The following is a 21,015-nucleotide window of genomic DNA, read 5'->3' as shown; positions in this document are numbered from 1 at the left end:
ATGACCGGTGGCTTTCGGTTTTACCTCCCTTATTGACGATCTGTTTGGAAACGTGTACTTTTCTACGGTGATCTGATCTTTTCCACTATGTTCCTAATACCTTTTTTTTCGTTGTACATGTACAGATACCCTTCTGTTGTCAGTGGTGTGTGATGCGCGGCTACTTTGTTTACCAAGACACGATTTTCTTTCGATATTCCCTGTTTCCTACACAGTTCCCGCTTACTCTCTGCCGCCCCGCCTGTTCAAGAAGTTGATGCATCACGATCGATCGATCCCGCGCGATGCGGCTGGTCTCCCAAGTCGGCGGGAACGGGTTGGCTGTCCAGCGTCGGAGCCTTTCCGTCTTGATCAACGCGACCGTGCTTCGCTTCAACTGCAGGGGATTTGGAATAATCATTGCACTAGGGGACGTGACGGCCCAGCTGGGAGTGTGATGTTCATCATGTTCTTCTACTGTTTTGTTCTACTATTGGGCTTACTCTAGGAAAAAAAAAAAAGGGGGGGGGGGGGGGGGGGAAGGAAAAAACATGAATAGGCGGATCTGTGTCTTCTCTATATGTCTCTCTCAATCTCCTTGCATCTGACATAAGGATATGTATTTCTCTTGTGTCGTGTCATGCTGCTTCAGCCGCTTTCTTACCTCCCCTTACTGTGTACATAGTATACGTAGGTACTACCAAGTGTCCTCATCCTCGACAGGATATCTCTCCTGGAACGAAAAAAACCCTTATTACGATGAGCATTGACCACGTGCTCTTCAGCTCTCCATGATCCCGCTCGAGCCGTGTCGGACTTAGCCACAGCGGCATTTAGGCATATTGAGACAAACCTATGGGGCTACTATACTCATCCATCCCCGAATAGTAATCATCGGGCTTCAAACATAAGTACCCCCAAAGGTATCAGTGTTGAAATTTTGCAAAGTCCTCATGAGTCAGACTAAGTTCGTCAGACTAAAACCTTAGTTTAGTTACTAACCAACCGACCGACCGACGATCGTCGAAGAACGGGTCGATTTCCTGCCCCACCTCCAAAACTTAAAAACCCTTACCAAAATCCCAGCCCTTGCGTTCTTAGGCTGCTGCAGCACCTTGAAACTTCTTCAGCTTAGTTTAGTTTAGTTTAGTTTAGCTTAGCTTAGCTTAAGTACTGCGTACCTTAGGTGCTAGATTTTTTTTTCCCCACTGTCATCATAGGCTGAAATTTCCATCGAAAAATCAACTCCGCGACGGGAAAAACTTCTGAAACATTCACCTTCATTATATTGCGGAGCTTATCTTTTCCTGTATGGCTTATGCACCTGGCACCTAGATGACTTTTTGTCTTTTCCTATTGTAGACTAGTTACTGGGTTGTTATGTGAAGTTGATCATTTTTTTAAATTCGCTTTTCCCGTTCAGCAAACGACGGGTCTGGCCGCTAGTTGTTCCTCATTGGTGGTTTGCTTGCGTGATCAGTTTCCTTGTCCTCGGTAGTTCGGGTGTTTTCTGACACAACAAGGAGTTCGGATTCCGAGAAATCGTTAACGTGCTTTGTATTAGGTACAGGGATTAAGATTCAAAAAAGAGGGACTTTTAAGACAGAAAAATATCAACAGATTGATATTGAAAGAAAAAGAACAAACTCAGGACTTAAGTTTGAGGAAAGTATGTAACTCTAGAAGCGAACCGTGGATTGTTTCATGTCGTGACAATAATATTCGGTGATTGATTGATGGGATGGGGATGGCGCCCCGCTGGCCCCGTCCGTCCCGTCCCGTCTTGTTCTTCTTTCCATCCACTCAGAATTCCCTCGGTACCGGATCTTAGCGGGCCTACCTAACCTACTGTACCGTGGGCTTGTCCAAATTTCTCGGGTTTTGTTTATTTTTCTTTTTTCAGTTCTTCAATTGGAATTCTTAACTTTTCTTTTTCAGATCTTGGCTTGTATGTAGTTTTTTTTTGGTGGGTGTTCTATAAAATACAATATTAGATAACAAAAAAAGCAACGCCACAGGCGTCATTATTGACTCAATTATTATTTTATTCAATCGATTGATGCACGTGCTCTTGAGATTGATTCCATAAATCCATATGCTCATTAGTAGACTAGATAGATTAGGTAGAGCTCTGACTCCTTCGCCTTACGATTTAATGAATATTATTTATCTATCGTTCGAGATTTCGATAGCCAAGTCATTAAGCCAGGGCCCAGTCTTGAATGGGATAATACCGAGGCACATTATACTGTGTACAGTGCACATGCAGTTGATAGATAGATAGGTAGGTGGCTTGAGCTGTAGTGTAGAAGGGGAAAAAAAAAATAAATAGTCCGCAGCCACGTACGTATGCAGCACGGTGACTGACTGTAAGGGTCAGGGTCCAGGGTGGTCTATTTTACCCCATAATAATATTATTATTAGTTAGTTAGGGAATCTGTAAATCTATCTATCTGCCCTCCCTCGCGCCTTGCAGCCTTGTCGGCCTAGTAGCAGTAGTATCTGAGACATTTCATCTAATAGGACATTTGCTAAATGGAGTTATGGTGCCGAGATAGGTGATGAAATATGTCTCACGATGCCTTACGAGGAACACGAATAAAATAGTACAGGCATACTGGCACTGTGCGATCCCTGATCCTGGGGTTTAAGTGGTACTTGTATGTGCATGGACTACAGAGTATATCTTCCGTATTAGTAGTAAGACGAGAAAATGAAGATCAGTTGCATGCATGTTTCAGATTAAGAAGATGATTATTCTCCGTCACGGCATCACTTTCACCCGTCCCCACACCCTCCCTCCCTTCCCCCTGCCGTCCAACTAACTGCCCCGCGCAACGCAAATCCGTCTGTCTCGATTCATCAGATGCATAATAATACTGTATATGAGAGAAAATAACCCGAGCCCTTGTTCACAAATTCTTCATCCCTTGCTTTGCCATATTTAGAAGTTGTGACAGGTAACGTCTTGCAGGGATATGATCCCGAAGAGGTATTTGGTTCCTAGGGACCCCTGTACAGTCCATGCATGTACCGATTACCTTTTCTTTTCTAGTCGACCGTTTTTTTTCGTTTTTACTTTTTTTCCAATTGACAACAGACTTTCGGAGTATATATTATACTTTTCTTTTTGCTTTTTTAGTTTCTGGTTACCGTGGTAAAGTTTCTCCCAACCTGAACCTTGGGATTTGAGAGGGTTGTGGCTTGGTCTTGGCCTTGAGAAAAAAGGTTGAAGGTCCAAAAGGTACCAGAGAATCGAGCCTCGCCTCGAAGGCTTAGTCAAATCTCGGCACCAGAGTCGAACCAGACCACCCTGAGACCTATGAACCCAGCCAATTAGTGGCCATGACTCGTCCCGAGTCGTTGCGTCGGCCAATGTCCGCACGGTGCGTGGAGATGATTGGCTAAGATCGAAGTACTACCTATCACGACATCGTCCACTTCGATTCAGTATAATAGTTCGGAGTATAGTTACCTTCTCAGGAGGGGTCTAGTTAGGTAGGTGGCTGGTCGTTAAGTCTAGACAGATAGATACGGAGTCAGATGGGTTAGTAGACAGTCACGCGGACAGCGGACTTATTCCCGCCATGTCCGCGCAGATGTCAGACGGAGACTGCTTCGTCTCCAGGATTGTTACGGGGTAGAGGACGGAAATCAATAACATTAACACTGTGTTAATAATATTATGCGGTACTTGGTAATGGACGCTGACGAACCGACAGGATAGGATTAGGGGCAAGGGTCCCGAGACCCGACGTCCCGACGGTCCGCCCGACCCGCTCTCCGGAGGACCATGTGCGATCTGCCAGCTGCGCCGCCGCACGAACCTGACGAAACGTGCACGGTACCGGGGTTCATGCATGCATATACGGGAGAGCATCGGGATCGACTGTCGATGATGCATTGTGTGTCTCTGCTTTCTGGGGAATGCGATCTGTTGCATCTGGTGCTGCAGTATGGAAAGAATCATGTATACAGAGCTGACAGGCCTCCCCGCGGTAACGACCGTTCTAACCTTCTTCTGGGGTGGAAGGGACCCGATTCCATGGATGGCCGGACAGAGTTGGGCCGATTTGTCGACGGGGAAGATCAACCTTCCAGTCAGCAGGCGCGGTACGGAGCCGGGAAACGCGTGTCCTTTTCGATCTCGCTTCAACGTTCTTCTGCAGCCGGGATGCTTGACGTTCCCCGCATCTGCCGTCCCGTCTGTCAAGCACGTTGTCGCCCCTCCGCGCGTTCCGAGTCGCCCTCGTTTGAAGGATGGTGATACATACTGCTCGACGGAGTAGACATTTTCCCCCGTCACGTGCACAGAATGTAGGCGATGTACGGAGCAGCTCGACGATCAGGCTGTGGATACGATACTTGCACGTTCTCCTGGTGGAGGCATGATTTGCAACCAACATCCTCGCCCTAATTTTGTGCTCTCTACCACGTCTCAAGAGCCAGTCTACGACTCTCTCCCTGCCCCTTGGTTCCATCTGGGCACGCTGCGATCATCGCTCCTTATCGGAGATCGTACCTGTTCTCTTCCAGACTTAGCTTAGGGCCTGTCAGGTACACGCAACTCCAGCTCGATCGTAGTTTGTACAACTGTAGTACAGAGAAGGACGGAAGTACTTCCGTACCTGTGAGGAAAAGAGACGGCTTGTTGGGTTGTCTCTGATCTACTTCTCTCTGTTCCTCGGGAATAACTTTAAACGACCCCTCTTTTCATATCCCCCTTTCCTATTGCCTCGTTCCACCTCTCTCCTTTTCCCTGCATCTATCAATCAACCGATTGATTCAGAGTGATTCAATCATGGCTGCTCAACCAGGATCCCGTCTTGCAGGCAAGGTTGCCATCGTCACTGGTGCGTACATTCTTCCTTGCCACTTCCATCCGGATTCAAGACTACCTCGGAACACCAGCTAACCGACCACCACTGCAGGAGGAGGCTCTGGTTTCGGCGCCGCCATCGCCCGCCGGTTCGGCGAGGAGGGCGCCAAGGTCATCCTCACCGACATCAACGTCGAGGGCGGCGAGAAGGTCGCCGCCCAGAACCCCGCGAACCTGGTCTTCCAGAAGCAGGACGTGACCAAAGCCGACGAGTGGAAGGCCGTCATCGACCTCGCCTTCTCCAAGTTCGGCCGCCTGGACATCCTCGTCAACAATGCGGGCACCACGTACCGCAACAAGCCCACCGCCGAGGTGACCGAGGCGGAGTGGGAGCGCGTCTTCAACGTCAACGTCAAGGGCATCTTCCTGGCCGCGCAGGCCTTCATGCCCCGGATGATCGAGCAGGGCCAGGGCGGCTCCATGATCAACATCTCTTCGACGGGAGCGTCGCGCCCGCGTCCGGGTCTGGTGTGGTACAACGCCTCGAAGGGTGCCGTTTCCAACGTGAGTTGATGAAGTCTCCACCATGTCATAAACTTGGTTCACAGTATGTGTTTTTGTCTCTGACACGCCTTGCCACATACAGGCCACCAAAGGTCTCGCAGCCGAATACGGCCCGCACAACATCCGTGTCAACTCCGTCTGCCCACTCCTCTGCTCCACGGGCCTCTTCTCCATGTTCACCGGCGTCGAGGACACGCCCCAGAACCGCGAGAAGTTCGTCGCGCAGGTGCCCCTGGGCCGTCTGACCGAGGTCGACGACGTCGCCAACATGTGTCTCTACCTGGCGTCCGACGAGGGCCGCTTCATCAACGGCACGGACATGGTCGTCGACGGTGGAAAGTGCATCTAATTCTGATTTAGTATTACTTATATTCCTATATTTGCGCGCTGTAAAAATTGCGCCTGCATACGACTAATAATGTGAACATTCTGCCGCCAGCCAGCATTTTCTTTTGCATTGTGCAGCGAGGCGAATGGGTATGAATGAAAAGCTTAGGAACCTATCTATTTATTGTATGCATGATTTGCATATCATACTTGTTTGTCAATAGTCATATAGTGAATAAATACATGGATATTCCAATACTTACTTCTGGTGCAAAAAAAAACTTCTTTGAGCATTACGCGGTACCGATGCACAGATAACTCCTTGATCCACCGTTTCGAGCTGGATCTGAAAAATGACAATTTCACAGAGGAAGCTCAAGTTGTGAATTTATATCACGTCGGAGGAAAGTACATATCTATTCACTGAGGCACTCTTTTCCGAATTCGACATTAACTTCTGTCATCCTAGACGCGCGACTATCACCCCATTCATCCGCTCCTCAACCGACTTTCAATAAGCTCGAGACACTGGCAGCGATGCTCACCTGCCAAGGCAAGAAAAAGGGCAGTGGGTGGGTGCCCGTAGAATCTACTCGGTACCTAAGGTAGCTAGCTGATCTGGATATTTCACATAAATAGAGTGCTCATGCATGAAGAACAGAAAGCTATTCCAGTCCTATCCTTTTGCTAAGTACTTCAATCGTGACCTTAGCTTCCGCATAGTACTCCTGAAGGCCCCCAAGAAGGTTGGGTATCTCTCGTCGGGACTGGGCGGTCGAATCGGCGCGCTGTCTCGGGGATACTTGCTGCTTTTGACATAATTCCCCTCAGCGGCGTGACGGTAAAGTCAAACGCGAACAGATGCCTGCATTGCGGAGAGGCTGCGGCCTTCAGAAGGATGTGGATGCTGCTGATAAGAGAGTTGACTTTCTGCAGGTAGACCTCGAGCTTCGGGAAGCCTGATATGCGGCTACGGTCTTCAGTAACGAACCAACCCTTGTCAAAGAATTCTTGGATTGCTGTTTGGGCGCTTCGTAGACTGAAAAAAAAAACATGGGTTTCTAAATGCTTGAGGCAATCTTTGAAAGATATAATCAAGAGCCTCTTTCTTTCCTAAAAAAAGAAGCTTTCCTATGTGCTGGAAGATGATTGATGGCCTATGTTGATCTTCTCGAGCGGGCTTCCCGAAAAATTCGCCTTCTTTCCTCGTAAACATGTACTCAATGGCCTCAATTGAGCTCTTCACGTTTATAAAAGGGTGTGGTTTGTCCAAACCATTCGCGTCTATTGAAGCCAACTGGTTGAACTTAGAATTCACGTGCTGCTGAAACTTTTGAACGTAAAAGTCAATGCACATCTGGGCAGATTTTTGTCATGGTGTCTCATATTCGGCGTCAGTCAGCGGCTGAGTGGGGGAGCCTTCGTGTGAACCGCGTGTGTCTAGTTTGTTGTTCAACGAGGAGATCCGTCGTAGCAAGTTCCAGATCTCTTTCAAGTGGGATGAGATGACAGTTGGGATGTCTCCGTTAGCGGCGACCATCAGTTCGAGAGACCGGGCTTGTGTATTCACTCTTAGAGCCGTCGCAATGACTTCATGTTTCTCCTGTGAGACACAGAGGCTTGCAAGTGAATCCAAGACCTCAGTAATAATACGCCTTGGATGGTGTGTTGGCCCAGCACGGCTTGCAGGTACTTGTCGACGGTCCCGTTTCTCGATCTTGTTTATCGCAGCCAGGAGGTCATGGATGTCGTCTGCGGACGACGGAGATGCAGGTGCTCGTCTCTCCATGTCGAGCTTGTTCTTTAGATTTTCTTGCAAGATCTCCTCGTCATGAGTAATTCTGCAGGAATACAGGTGGATAGGCATAGCACTAGGCCGCTAGAGAGTCCCCTGGGTGGTTATAGATCAGATCCATGGTTATTGAGCGATTCTAGTGCTCATGGCTTTAAATGGGAAGTAGCGCCCATAATGAAAGTGAATAGGCACTGTCACATTCATATTAGCAGTGACAGTCCCTAATTGGCGGCGTTGCCTTTTCCAACATGATATGACAGTTCAAGCACGCCATAGAATCCCGCCAAGGTAGTCCTTTCCATGGACTCCTCATTCAGAACGCAGCAACAGGCAGAGCTTCGTTCCCCAAACATAAAGCCTGTCACACCTGTCATATGGCTAGCGGAATATCATAAGCATTCACCAACATGTCCTTCACCTCCATTCCCATCATCGATCTCTCCCTCGCATCCTCCCCGCAGACCCGCCCCCACCTCCTCCGCAAACTCCACCATGCCCTCACCTCCGTCGGCTTCCTGTACGTCTCGAACCACGGCGTCCCCAGCACCGTAATATCGGATCTGGTACAAGCCCTCCCTATCCTCTTTGCCCTTCCACCAGAGGCAAAGGAGGAGATTGCGCTGCACAATTCACCGCACTTTCTGGGGTACAGTGCGGTGGGAGCGGAGACAACGGCGGGGAAGGAGGATCGCCGCGAGCAGGTCGAGTTTGCGACGGAGTTGGAGGATAGATGGAGTGAGGGAAAGGAGAGAGGGGAGGAGAGGCTGTTGTATGAGAGGCTGAAGGGACCAAATCAGGTATGTATCTGTATAATTATCTATCTCTATCCTATATCTATATTTGTATTCACAGGTGAATGGATGGATCGACAACTATGCATAGATCTAGCTCCATACTAAATTACGACGCGTCTCTAGCCAGTATATGATTTTTTTTGAACGCCTGCGCTTAAACGTCTCAGAAATTTTGAATAGACGGATAGTATATATTCTAACCGCCGTTACAGTGGCCATCCCAGTACCCCGCCCTCCGTCCCATCGTGGAGGCCTACATCAGAGAACTCACCGCGCTGGGTAATCGTTTCCTACGCCTAGTCGCTGAGGCTCTCTTCCTCCCACCGGAAACCTTCTTCCCCTTCCTATCAGACCAGCACCGTCTGAAACTCGTCCGGTACCCTCCTACATCTGCATCCTCCTCATCAACAACGACGACACAAGGCGTCGGTCCCCACAAAGACTCCTCCGGGTGGTGGACCTTCCTCCTCCAGGCCTCCCCTCCGGAGATAAAAGGCCTCCAAGCCCTCAACCAGTCCGGGGACTGGATCGACGTCCCCACCATCCCGGGCACATTCGTCGTCAATATCGGACAGGCCTTCGAGGTCGTCACGCACGGTGTGTGCCGCGCCACCACGCACCGCGTGCTGCTGTCCTCGGATATGCGCCAGGACCGGCTCAGCGTGCCCTTTTTCCAGGGCGTGAGGGGCAATTTGACCAAGAAGGAGGCGGTGGAAACGTTAACGGAACATTTTCGTGGGTTGGCAGAAGGGACGGAAGAGGAGGAGAAGGGTGAGAGGTCAGCGATCGATGCGCCATTTTTGAAGGGGAAGTATGACACTTGGGGCGAGGCGCAGTTAAGGACGAAGATTCGGAGTCATAGGGATGTGGGGAGGATGTTTTATGCGGATGTCTATGATGCTTATATTAATGATAACTGACCTAGCTGCGTAGATGGTGGTTTGAAGAGGCTCCCAAGCTTTCTCTAATGGGATAGTCTTTGCAGTATAGGACAGTGGAATTGGGCTTGGAGATATCAATCTTAGATGCACGCATGTACGTATATAAGAATGAGTTAGTCAATGGTAATAAGCACATAGCTATCCAATCCGACAACATTGCAATATACGTTCTACTCATGGTTTAGCAATGGCGCCTTCGGGCCCTGGGTCTATTTTTTCGCAGGGAAGATATAAATGCGGCAAATAGCGAGTTGATATAATACTTGATTGAAGTTATCTATACTAATCTATATCTCATCGCTAGGACTTCTTCCGGAAGCACCCACTACTACGTAGGTATGTATATGCTAGAAGAATCGCATCGAGCAAATCGCATTCCTTACTAGAATCTGGCCCGCTCCTCTGCAGGCTTGTTCTCGACGGCTTTCTCAATTTTTTCTATGATTTCGGGCGTCAACTTGTCCACGAACGCCAGGGCGCGCACATTCTCCGTGACCTGCTCGGGCCTGGACGCCCCCGTGATGAGACTCGAGACGTGCTTGTTCTTCAGCACCCATGCGAGCGCCAGCTGCGCAAGCGACGCCCCCAGCTCGTCCGCGATGGGCTTGAGCGCCGCGACCTGTTCCAGCTCCCGCTGCCACGTCTTGTCCCCGAACGGGTTCCTGAAATACGGGCTCCGGACCTCCGCCAGACGCGTCCCCGGAGGGGGCGCCTCCGCCCCGAGGTACTTCCCCGTCAGGACGCCCTGCTTGAGCGGCGAGAAGACCGTCAGACCCAGCCCGTGGGCCTCATATAGCCAGCGGTACTCCCTCTCCACGCGCTCCCGCACCAGCAGGTTATACTGCGGCTGCTCGACCGCGGGGCCGATCAGACCCAGCCGGTCTGCGATCCTCCAGGCGTCTGCGACCTCGCTGGCAGTCCATTCGGACGTGCCCCAGTAGAAGGCCTTGCCCGTGTTGATGAGGTGGTTGAAGGCGCGGACGATTTCATCCATGGGTGTCTGCCGGTCCGGACGGTGCGCGTAGACGATGTCGACGTAAGGAAGGTCGAGACGTTTCAAGGAGGCCTCCATTCCTTCGATGATGTGTTTGCGGGATAGGCCCTTGTTGTTAAGTGGGTTGGAAGGGTTGGCGGAGTTGGCTGCTCCCCAGTAGAGCTGCGAAGGGTTTATATCAGCGTTTAATCAACAGTCATATCTACGGTGTACTGTTATTGCTTGCATGCATGGGATGCCATGCAAATAAGGTACTGCCTTTGAATCCTAGGAATATGCAGATGGAATCCTACCTTTGTCGAAATGACCAGATCATTCTGCTTCCACCCGTACTTCTTGATCGCTTGCCCTAGGACGACCTCCGCCTGCCCGCCCTCGTACAACTCCGCGGTATCGAAGAAGTTGATTCCAGCATCGTACGCTGCTTTCATGCACTCAAATGAGATTTCTGTGGTGTTCATGAGATCAGAATTCGCTTTGCACTTGAAAGAAACAGGCCCGACTACACCCTCCCACCCCAGTCCTCGTTCAGAAATTGCAAAAACGTACCGTTTTCAACGTGTCCACCATAGGTAAGCCATCCTCCCAGTGAGATTGCGGAGACTTTGAGGCCAGTTCGGCCCAGGAATCGATAGTCCATCTCAGGTAGGGGAGCTGACATTGTGTTGTGTTGTGCAGCTTAGCTCGTCCTTTCTTTCTTTCTTAAAAGGTGCCAGGGTAACAGTTCAATCCAAACTGTGCACGGGTTAGGAGAAGGGAAGAGTAAAATAAGGCTGCACCGTGATCAGTTGGATTGAGGAATGGGGTTTTCATCGACTATTATCTCCTGTCGTTGCACATATGATCCTCCTCCAGTGTTACAATCAACACTGTGGGACGGTAACGTTATGTGAACTTTCCTCCACTCCCAAAATAGGTATACTATATATCCCAAACCTCCCAAATGGGAAAGAAATGGCATTGAGTCAAAGTGGCCTAAGGTCCGACATGATAGACACTGGCTGGTCTAGGTAGGCGGTCCTGGGCCGGGAGACCAGTTTCTGTAAGCGGAAGTTCATCGTGCCTTACCTAGTTCTGTGCAATGGACGGAGTTAGTAGGTGGTACTTGTATGTCCTTTCAGTGTATATCACATATAGAGGGCATCCAGGATGACAGGCCACGGGATGAGACGGAGATCCTCCATGTCGTACGGAGTAAATTGTTCGATCTAATAAAGCAATGAGAGCGTAATGTGTCTAAAGATATGTGACACAGACCTCGAATAGCTGCATTTTGATTGCATCCATGCAGCGAAGGGCCCCATCTTGAGATATTAGGCAATACTGTGCTACCCGAGGTCGCATCCATTCAAGTTGCATTAAAAAACAGGGGCTGTTTAACCGGGTTTCACTACACCCTTGCGTACATGGGGCTGCGTCGCGTTGATAGATAGCCGTTCTCAATTCGCATGCACAAAAGACTTGATATGAGGAAACAGGCTATTCCTTTTTCAATCTTGTGATCATTAATATTATTCTTCTGATGCTAAACTCGCTGCTGACATCTTCCCTTAAATTTTTATCCATTTTCAGTCCCACCTCTTCTCTAAATTCCATGCGCATGTTCAAGTCATCCTCTTTTCACTCCCAGAATCTTTGTAGATCCTAATTTCGCATGCTGGTCTGTTCTACTTCTCTCACGTACATCCTGTCGCGACAGCACCATCGCCAGGTGGATACACCGCCGTCTCGGTAGGGTTCGCGCATTTGCAGAAGTTGGTCGTGGTAGGGATATCCGAACACGCGCTGGAGGGAGCAGTCAAGCAGTAGGAATTGGTGCTCACGGACGCCGTCATCCCCGAAGGACAATCACTGTAAGGCATGCAGTACGTTTCGACGGCGGTGCCGCCAGGCGCGAGGGTATCGCTGTACCACTGGTTGGCAGCGCAGGAGCAAGATACCACTGTAGGATAAAATTTGTTATGTCAGAGGCTGGCTGGTTCTTTCCACAGAATGGATATTCTGTCGAACGGCTGAGGGAATAAATAACGAAGGAAAAAGCATCTACTTACTGCTAATGGTCGTCATTTCCCCGCCTGCCAGAGTACCCTCATACAGTGTCGACGTGCTCCATGGGATACCACCGTTGGAACACTTGGTAGTAAGCCAAGATACGTCAAGAGGATAGCATGTCTGCGCCTCTTCGCAATGACCTGGGTGCCACACGCCCGGGAAGTATCCTGACGAGCACTGTATTGGGGGAGGCGGACTATAGCAGTATGATATCGGAGTCCCGAGCGTGCACTCAGTAGTGTGGACGATTGTGGAGCCATCCGAGCAGCTGAGAGTGGCAGCTGGGGTAATGGAGGAGTCTGGCGGCGATGTCGTAGAACTGACACTTGAAAGGAGAGATGGAGAGGGAGTCTGCTGAGGCATGGCCATCGCAGCGAGAGTGGAGGAAAGGACGACAAGCAGGGATCTCGAGAGCATCTTGCTATATCTAATATCAGCTGATTATTGTGATTATGGTATAGAACGTAAGTATTTTCCTCCCGAGCAAATATGAGCAAGTTCAGCAGACGAGAACAAGTAATATAGACAGAAAGCATCTAAGGAGCAAATATGAACAATCAAAACCAAGCCCGTTCGACGGTTACTTCTTCCAAAGGATCGATGGTAACTTGCAGTCTTTTATAGTACCAGCCGCTGGATTTCCAAGTGAGCGGAGCGGTGGAAGCTGAGATGCCGTTAGCCAGCGTAGCAAGCAACAGAAACACTGTCTCAGATAGAATAATTTCGAATAACTTCACTCCTTTGTCTGCTGGCTCCCATGTATATAACCCTGCAAGCTCACGGTAACTATTGGACGGGATCCAGGCCTATTTAAAGACGAGAGGTCAGCATCACCTAAGCCTCCCTAAGTAATGCTGGAGGTCGATCAGGCCAAGAGGCACCAGACTCCAGTTAAAGCTCCAGACACAGCGCGCCTAACAAGCTCGATGGTTTGCCTTAATGTCAGCATCTGACTATCAGCAGTTTGGAGATATCAACTTGAAGAGAAGAAAAAGACATGCAGTAACTGGTAAGCCAGACAGTGAGAAGATTTTCCTTACAAGATTCGAAGACCTCTCAAGCACATACAGAGATAGAGTCTCACGTGTCGGGAACGCGCCACGCGGTGGAATGCAGCAATCGCGTAGCCAATGGATTTACCTCACCTCTCAACGCTCGACGAGAGATCTATACTCATATCTAGGTAGGATAGTTGACAAAACTGATGTGAACCAAAAATACTGACTGATTACAAAAATGTTTATCTAGTTGCAGTCAGTACTGGTATTTTTTGGTGACAGCTGAACAGGTTAAGAGCCGTCAGTTTCAATACCACCACCATCTTGTTACCATTCCAATGCTTCTACTTTACAGAAATAACAAACCAGGCAATGTCTACTCTCTGGCGTCATTGTACGAAATTCTAGCTGAGCTCAGTTATCATATATCCTGTCACATTTCATTCCCAAGCACTACAGCAAACTGTAGTGTGGGCTCTACACGATGCACTGTACCAAATTCCGTGCCAGGGAGCAACCGTGATCCTCTCTGTTACAACTCACTCGGTCGACTTTTATTATCAAGTACCTACTAGACAACTGAGATAGTAACATGCAGAATTTCTGCGTACATGGGTCGAGTCTAAATGTGAATATCGCCAGGAAGTCACTGATGGAAGTGAGGAGACCAAGAAAAATGAACGCTTTACTGATATAACTCAGAGCATCTTCATCTCTGATGGACATCTCATGTGACCAACACCCAGAAAGGCCCCTCTTCAACACAACGAGAACCACAACACCCGACACTCGGGTCATGACAACATCTTGAATTCTACTTCCTCCATTTGCGCTTGCCCTCACCAGGGCAGCTGACAGTAACTTGCATCCATAGTCCTCTCTTCACTCTTGCCAGTCTAATTTTTTCCTTCACTCGCTACACTCTTCCTTGACTCAAAAGAAACCCTTGTGATATTTTGCCCTTGAGTCCGACAGCGGCTTCAGAAAGGATGAACCAGCTCGCATTCCCAAGGGGCTGGGGCGCCGTCCACAGTAACAACAATTTCCGCAATGCAAATTCAAGAATTAAATATCTCAAAGACTATGTGAAGGGACGGGATACGACAGACGCTTTTCGGGAGTTCTATCAGAATTGGTAAGCCTATCTGCACTAAGCTGTTAAGTACAGTACCTTTTATGCCAACATCAATCAGGAAAGAGGCTATCCTCGTCTCTTTTGACCCAGACCAGCGGCAGTTCAAAACTAGATACGAGGATTCGAACGAGTGTACCACGATCACTGTACACCAGCCTGGAGTGGTTCAAACAGAAAGTAACCGGTTTCTTATGGGATATATCAAATACGACAAGAAATTAGGACATGTTGTATTGGTCAACGCGTCCTCAGAATTGCACCCAAAGCATCTTGCGCTTGGTGAATCATCAACAAGCGGCAATGATGACCTCGCAGGTTGCCATGGCGAAGGATTCGAGCTTGCGGCACTGGCCATGTGTCGCAACAATCACAAGGTACTGTTTGCCGCGAGCAACTATTATTGGAGTTTCGAATTCTGTGGGAAGGACATGTCGCATTTTTCCTGTACACTAGAACCGGCCACATTGATGTCGAGAGTGTCCGAAAGTTCAACAGTGGATGTTTCAAAGACTTTGTCCAAGTTTGCACCGTGCATATGGAAAGATTTTTCAGTCATGATTTCGTCAGTACAACAAGAAGAGTTCTCATGGTGGTTAGATGTCTTGACATCCGTCGTCCCGTGAATCCATCCGATATCGTTGAAACTGCTTATGTCGACTTGATCATAGATCCAAATTTTGCAGGGAAAGTGTATCTCGAAGGCTTCGCCTCCCCGCATCGGGTTTGTGCGGATCCAAGAAATCCAAATTTGGATATAACTTTCTCCAGGGAAATATTAACAGGGACAGACAACGCCTGAGAAATCAACTTCAGGAAGCGCAGAAAATAAGCCAGATTTGGGAGGCTGCCATCCATATGAGGGAATCCGTGTTACCCATCTATGTCAATCTGCTTCAAAAGTTTCCACACCATCCAGATGTCCACATGGCTGATAGCCTTTTGAAAGATACTACGAGAAAGAAAATATGGGACCATCTACGTCGGCAAGGTGATGATTTGTCTTTATTACTGTGAAAAGAAGTGGCCATGAGGTAAGGCCAGAAGGAATATTCTATACTAAAGGGTGAATTACTAACTCGCGACTGGAAGCCGAACCTATCATAGAGACACTTAGAAAGAGACCAGAACCCATCCCTGAAATTCTCTGGAATCTGCTTCGACAAGATTCCTTAGTACAAACTGCTCACGAAGAACGCATCCACATATTCGGAAATTCAAAGCCGTATTCTCTGCTAGGATCGGCTTTTGAACAAAATATACAAGGAGCCCTAAAAGCCTCTATGCTATTAAACGAAAGAACAAGCGAGATAGAAATCATGTTTGTGTGCGGTGGAAATGTTGGACTTGATCTGCTCTTCCTCCCCGAACGTCGTCTACTTAAAATCAATGATACATGGCTCAATATCTATATCATACACACTAATACCCTTGTCGTTATTCAGAGCTGGATCTTGGTGACGTATCCAAATCCAAGACATTCTTCTGCGATCATATCGCTGAGAAGCTTTCTGGTTCTCACCTTTCCTGTGTGGATATTCCATCACGATATGATCAAGAAACTCATTGGGGTCAATATAACCATTCTTGAAAGCAGGCATTCTGTCCATATCAAAAAGGTCCCTGTCTCCAGCAATGGCCTTCCACAGGACAGAACAATCATCATCCTTCTGACCATGCCAATCTGCGCGGCCCCCCAGTGGAGACAGGCATTCGCACAGGAAGAGCAGAATGTTACAGTCGGAGACCGAATCAGAGATTTAGGCTTCAAGAAACCCAGGGATGATGAGAGTGGAAACACCGCAACGGCCCTTGTGTGCGGCCATGGGTCGGCAAATATCTACAACAATCAGACAGGACGACTGGCTTCTACGCATAAGCCGATCAACATGGATTCTTCAGTGACCGTGGGAAATTACGGCCAGCCCCCCCTCTCACATCCAGGTATGTTTGCTTCATCAGGAGGCAACCCGCTATTATAATACCTTAAGGATTAATGCTAATAAGTTGGCCCTCAACATCAAACAGAACGCGGAGACCTCACCGTACGAGAGCTGGCCCGGATCCAAGGATTTCCGGACGATTTCATCTTCCTCGGCCCTATCCAGCGCCAGTACGAACAAGTTCGCGAAGCCTTCCCCCCAACCCATCGCGAAGAGCATCGCGGAGACAATGCTTGCGACGATTAACGAGTTTCGAATGCCTCCTCCTCCAGAGGAGGGCGATTCCCGGGGACGCAAGCGACAGAGGGTGCAGTGATAAAGGGAGGTTGGACTGGATTGGGTTAGTGGAAGCGGACCAACTCTCTATTACCACTAAAGGCCTTCGCAGGTCCTGATGACAAACACTGATGGTTGGATTTGTCGACACTTCTTGGGAAGAAAGATACATTTTAGTATGTACATGTGCAGTCAGTCACTTGGGAAACGGGCATCGGATCATGGTAACTGAAGTTGTGAGCAGGACAATGGATATGAGGTGATGGAAGAAAGGGGAAGTAAACTGCGCGATTTCGAGAGTCTTGGGGCGCTAATTTCTACGAAAGATGGGCGACTAGCGACGAAAGCATGTATGTGTTTGGCTCAGAAGGAGAATGTACGAACATCAGTTTGATGCAGCTTGACATCAAAAGCTTGGTCCGGGTAAATTATCTAGTAATCATCCACGGTGCGCAGGAGCGGAGGAGTACCCATGTTTACATGGATCTGACACAGAGAACCCTTCAGAAAGACTATCAGTAAGAGACAACGAGCTTTTCCAGCTCTGATCTTAATGGATGGAGCTTCTTAACCACGGTCAATAGATAAAGCAATCATTCCCCCCACAGTCGCCGACAATTCGTCACATGGTACTCCCGATTGACTTTTAAGCAGAAGCTGCCGCTAGAGCCCTCTGCTCCTCCTGCAAGGCCTTAAAATTTCTCTGAATCACATTGGTCATGAAATGCTCCCCCGTGATCATCGGATACCTCTCTTGTCCGAATCTTGCGTATATCCCTAAGGGAATTGCTAGCCTGGCTTTTCAGTAATTTAATTCGTCTGTAAATCTAGCTTATCACAATTGACTGCTGACCAGATCATATGTAATACACTGTTGATCTTGTGTATAAAGCTGTCATCTGGGTATTCCTGTCAACCTATGTTAGATACCTTTGACATCTCACGTGCTTTCCACATGATATTCCCTGCTCATACTTGTATGGTAGTTCTTGAAGGATCATTAAACATTAATTCCGTGGCTGTATGATATAAACTGGGTAGTTCATGGGCCTTTGTTGCCAGATTCTTTGAAACCAAATCAGCATCTGTTCGAGTCATACTCTGTTGATCAAAGCATAAGAGAGAAGGACTGCTTCATAGAAAACAGTGCAAGCACTTTCTGTAGCCCATCATAACGATCGTGGAACACTTCAAACGGATAAAACCATTCCTGTAGAGAGGGAGACATTGCAACGGAGCCAACTGCCAAGGTGGTTGTCGAATGCTAGCATTATTCAAGGGAGCTCAGAATGTCTGGTTTTTGCATTATCTCATGGGTAAATCGTCTCAGAAAGCATGTCCTTGTCGAGAGTGTCGATTTGCAACTTCAAATATGGTGAAACAATCGGCTCCTCCAGCGGCATCTTGCATGGCCGTCATGAAGGACCCAGGGATGTGCATTTTAGAAAATATCGGACCCCTTTGCAGGACACAAAGCCTCAAAAAATTAGACTGAAGAATTTCTCCAACGCAATATTTTACTCTTCCATTGATTATCATAAGTGAGGAGACAAGGAGATAGTAGGGACGCACGATCGAGGGTGCTGTGCGTCCGAGTGTCAAACTGCCAGGCGCCAAGCCCATCTGGGGCGGAGCCTCAGCCGCCCGGTCGGGCGCGCCCTGGTCGCTTTCGGTCGGGGCTGGAGAGCAGCTCCGTCATGTCCACGACCAAGTCCAACTGAATATAGCCCTCGAGGGCCCCCATTAGAATGAATTCTCCGTTCCAATAATCACACATATCTCTGCAGCAATGGATTCTTCAAATCAAGACCCTTTCCTCCAGGTCCAAGCGTATGTTCTCCCCGCTCTCTTACACGGCCGCAATTCTCAATCATTAGGCATGTATAGACATGCTGACGATATTATTTACATGACACAGAGACGTCCTCTCGACGCTGCAGACCACCCGTCCTCTCTTCTCCTCCTTCCTCCGCATCCGCTCCCTCGCGACCTCCCCCTCGAACCCGGAACTCCAGCAAGCCCGATCGGAGCTCGAGTCCACGCTGCAGGACCTCAGCGCGGACCTGCGCGACCTGGTCGAGAGTGTCGGCGCCATCGAGCAAGATCCCTACCGATATGGCCTCGAGTTGGAGGAGGTGCAGCGCCGGCGGAAGCTGGTCGAGGACGTCGGGACGGAGATCGATAGCATGAAACAGGAGTTGGAGAAGCCCTTCAGGGCATCATCAGCAGGTAAAGGAGGAGCTGGAGGCGCGTCGGCGCTGCCCAACCCGTCAGATTTCGACAACCTGCTGTCGCCGGAGGATGGGAGGGGCGGCGATGACTACTACTCATCGCTCGAGCAGCAGCGGCAGGTCGAGCTGATGCAGGAGCAAGATCAGCAGCTGGACGGGGTGTTCCGGACCGTGGGGAACCTGCGGCAGCAGGCGGACGACATGGGCAGGGAGCTCGAGGAGCAGGCGGTCATGCTGGACGATGTGGATACGTTGGCAGACCGTGTTGGAGGGAAGCTACAAAATGGAGTGAGGAGACTAGGCCATATCGTGAGGAAGAATGAGGGTAAGTGTTGCTTAAAGCCATGCGCTTCGTTTTTGACTTTGAGACCTATCTATATAGCCTGCTATAAAGATTGGAAAAAAGCGACGAAAAACTAACTGCCCATAAATGTACTAGACACGGTGTCCTCCTTTTGCATCGCACTGTTGATCTTCGTGCTGATACTATTATTAATCCTGGTGATCGTTCTGTAATATAATGTTACAACGGGGAAAACGTGACGACTGATGACGACTGGGTATGGTGTTTTTCGTTTCGAAAAGAGGATCGGATCAGATCAGATCAGGTCTTGACCTTCTTCCGGGGTCTCTCCTCTTCCTCTTCGTCCTCTCCATCCTCGTCGTCCTCATCTTCATCATCCAGTTCCTCAAGGCCAAGGTCGTCATAATCGTCAGGAACCTCAAACGATTGCTCTGTACGAAATTAGTGATCGGGCTTCGCAGGGATAAGCAGATTGAGAGGGGAACGGAAGGAACTCACCATAGAATCTGAGGGCGTTGGGCCAGAGCTCCTCTGCAATGGCATTCGCCAGACCCTCTCCGTCCGGGAAGATCTCAGCCACCTCGAAGTCGTCGTCGTCGTCGTCGTCCTCGTCCTCATCGTCATCCTCGTCCTCTGAAAGCTCGACCTCCTCGCCCTTGGCGATCTTCTCCCATCTCTCCTGCTCCTCCTTCGCGGCCTCCTTCGCCTTCTCCGCGGAGATGTTCTTTCCGCGGTAGCCGAACCAGGCGAAGAAGCTCACACCCGCAGGGCTCGGGTTCTCATTGTCATCGTTCTCGTCGTCATCCTTGTCGTCTGCGTTGAGACCCTCCGCTTCGACCTCCTCGACCTTCTTCACGAGCTTCTCGTACTCGGGCAGCTTCTTCCGGTCAGCACCAGCGCTCTGCTTCTTCTCCGCCTCAGCGAGATCGCACGCGGCGTCAAGCAGCCCCTTGGTCGGGTCCATGTCCTTCTTCCACCGGATGCGCACAGGCTCGGAGACCAGACCCTCCCAGGTCCTGCGCTTGCCGTTGGCGGTCTTGGTGACCTCCTTCCGCCAGTAGAAGTCCTTGACGATCTTCGCATCCTCGAAGTAGGGATTCTCCTCGCCGGTCGCGAACTCGAAGGTGAAGCGCAGGCTGCGCGGCTCGCCCTCGCCCTTGTCGTTGACCTCAAACCGGTCGACGGTCAGGTTCTTCAGGCTCTGGCCCAGGATGGCGGCGTCGGAGGGCAGGACGTACTCGTCGATCTCGGCGGGGGCGTTGGCGAAGACGCGCGTCCAGAAGTCGCCCTGCAGCTCGGGGGTGGAGGTGATGAGGGCGCTGCGCTTCTCGTAGAGCGGGCGGAAGACGGGAACAGATTTGCGCACTGTACAATAGAGTTGTCAGGATTGCCGTAGATATCACAGACATGAAAATTTGATAGAATTAAAATAAGAGACGGTTTCAACTGCACACTGTTTGACTTTTCGCTCGCAGAAAAACGGAAGCACAACTTCAACAACGGAAAAAGACGCAAAATCCACAAAAACGCGCGAACGTGGAAAACTAAGAAAAGAAACGGAAACATCGCAAAAAAAGAGAGACAAGGTAAGGAGGAGAAACATACACTGCTCATACTCCGCGCGGGCAAACTCGTACTCGAGGCGCGCGATCTTGCCCTTAGCCTCCTTGGGGATGCTGGGCGCCTCGGCGATGCGCTCGAAGAGCGACTTGTTCTCGCCGTTGCTGTTGCCGTTGCCGTTTGTCTCGGGCATGATTATTTTTATCGATGCTCTGTGTTTAATTGATGATAAGATCTCTTTTGATTTTGAGAGGTGAGAAAAAAAAAGAGTGCGCAACGATACGTAGGTAAAGTAGACAAAGAGAG

General features: G+C 49.5%; 10 protein-coding genes across 10 annotated transcripts; 4 read left to right on the top strand and 6 right to left on the bottom strand.

Annotated features, from left to right (window-relative positions):
* Positions 1–169: 169 nt before the first annotated feature.
* On the bottom strand, positions 170–400 carry VTN00DRAFT_6476 (uncharacterized protein; the record flags this gene model as incomplete). Its single annotated transcript, XM_069433116.1, has 1 exon — positions 170–400. The coding sequence occupies one exon, from the start codon at positions 398–400 to the stop codon at positions 170–172; it is 231 nt and encodes a 76-aa protein (XP_069288908.1).
* Positions 401–3,538: 3,138 nt separating this feature from the next.
* VTN00DRAFT_6475 (uncharacterized protein) lies at positions 3,539–4,272 on the bottom strand (the record flags this gene model as incomplete). The annotated part of the gene is made up of 2 exons (XM_069433115.1): positions 3,539–4,185; positions 4,254–4,272. The coding sequence occupies 2 exons, from the start codon at positions 4,270–4,272 to the stop codon at positions 3,539–3,541; spliced, it is 666 nt and encodes a 221-aa protein (XP_069288907.1).
* Positions 4,273–4,780: 508 nt separating this feature from the next.
* Positions 4,781–5,711, top strand: VTN00DRAFT_6474 (uncharacterized protein; the record flags this gene model as incomplete). The annotated part of the gene is made up of 3 exons (XM_069433114.1): positions 4,781–4,832; positions 4,911–5,362; positions 5,445–5,711. 3 exons carry the CDS (start codon positions 4,781–4,783, stop codon positions 5,709–5,711), a joined length of 771 nt encoding a protein of 256 aa, XP_069288906.1.
* Positions 5,712–7,061: 1,350 nt separating this feature from the next.
* VTN00DRAFT_6473 (uncharacterized protein) lies at positions 7,062–7,556 on the bottom strand (the record flags this gene model as incomplete). The annotated part of the gene is made up of 1 exon (XM_069433113.1): positions 7,062–7,556. One exon carries the CDS (start codon positions 7,554–7,556, stop codon positions 7,062–7,064), a length of 495 nt encoding a protein of 164 aa, XP_069288905.1.
* A 335-nt stretch (positions 7,557–7,891) lies between these two features.
* VTN00DRAFT_6472 (uncharacterized protein) lies at positions 7,892–9,198 on the top strand (the record flags this gene model as incomplete). The annotated part of the gene is made up of 2 exons (XM_069433112.1): positions 7,892–8,281; positions 8,491–9,198. The coding sequence occupies 2 exons, from the start codon at positions 7,892–7,894 to the stop codon at positions 9,196–9,198; spliced, it is 1,098 nt and encodes a 365-aa protein (XP_069288904.1).
* A 403-nt stretch (positions 9,199–9,601) lies between these two features.
* On the bottom strand, positions 9,602–10,874 carry VTN00DRAFT_6471 (uncharacterized protein; the record flags this gene model as incomplete). Its single annotated transcript, XM_069433111.1, has 3 exons — positions 9,602–10,375; positions 10,507–10,661; positions 10,763–10,874. The coding sequence occupies 3 exons, from the start codon at positions 10,872–10,874 to the stop codon at positions 9,602–9,604; spliced, it is 1,041 nt and encodes a 346-aa protein (XP_069288903.1).
* Positions 10,875–11,889: 1,015 nt separating this feature from the next.
* Positions 11,890–12,682, bottom strand: VTN00DRAFT_6470 (uncharacterized protein; the record flags this gene model as incomplete). Its single annotated transcript, XM_069433110.1, has 2 exons — positions 11,890–12,155; positions 12,265–12,682. 2 exons carry the CDS (start codon positions 12,680–12,682, stop codon positions 11,890–11,892), a joined length of 684 nt encoding a protein of 227 aa, XP_069288902.1.
* Positions 12,683–15,945: 3,263 nt separating this feature from the next.
* VTN00DRAFT_6469 (uncharacterized protein) lies at positions 15,946–16,584 on the top strand (the record flags this gene model as incomplete). Its single annotated transcript, XM_069433108.1, has 2 exons — positions 15,946–16,339; positions 16,424–16,584. The coding sequence occupies 2 exons, from the start codon at positions 15,946–15,948 to the stop codon at positions 16,582–16,584; spliced, it is 555 nt and encodes a 184-aa protein (XP_069288901.1).
* A 1,819-nt stretch (positions 16,585–18,403) lies between these two features.
* On the top strand, positions 18,404–19,361 carry VTN00DRAFT_6468 (uncharacterized protein; the record flags this gene model as incomplete). The annotated part of the gene is made up of 3 exons (XM_069433107.1): positions 18,404–18,444; positions 18,533–19,170; positions 19,285–19,361. 3 exons carry the CDS (start codon positions 18,404–18,406, stop codon positions 19,359–19,361), a joined length of 756 nt encoding a protein of 251 aa, XP_069288900.1.
* An 88-nt stretch (positions 19,362–19,449) lies between these two features.
* On the bottom strand, positions 19,450–20,902 carry VTN00DRAFT_6467 (uncharacterized protein; the record flags this gene model as incomplete). Its single annotated transcript, XM_069433106.1, has 3 exons — positions 19,450–19,580; positions 19,648–20,514; positions 20,755–20,902. 3 exons carry the CDS (start codon positions 20,900–20,902, stop codon positions 19,450–19,452), a joined length of 1,146 nt encoding a protein of 381 aa, XP_069288899.1.
* Between the last annotated feature and the right edge of the window lie 113 nt (positions 20,903–21,015).

The sequence above is a fragment of the Thermoascus crustaceus genome, assembly GCF_041956765.1.
Source record: "Thermoascus crustaceus strain CBS 181.67 unplaced genomic scaffold VTN00scaffold_3, whole genome shotgun sequence".
Taxonomy (NCBI): domain Eukaryota; kingdom Fungi; phylum Ascomycota; class Eurotiomycetes; order Eurotiales; family Thermoascaceae; genus Thermoascus; species Thermoascus crustaceus.
This window is presented reverse-complemented; position numbering and strand designations above follow the sequence as displayed.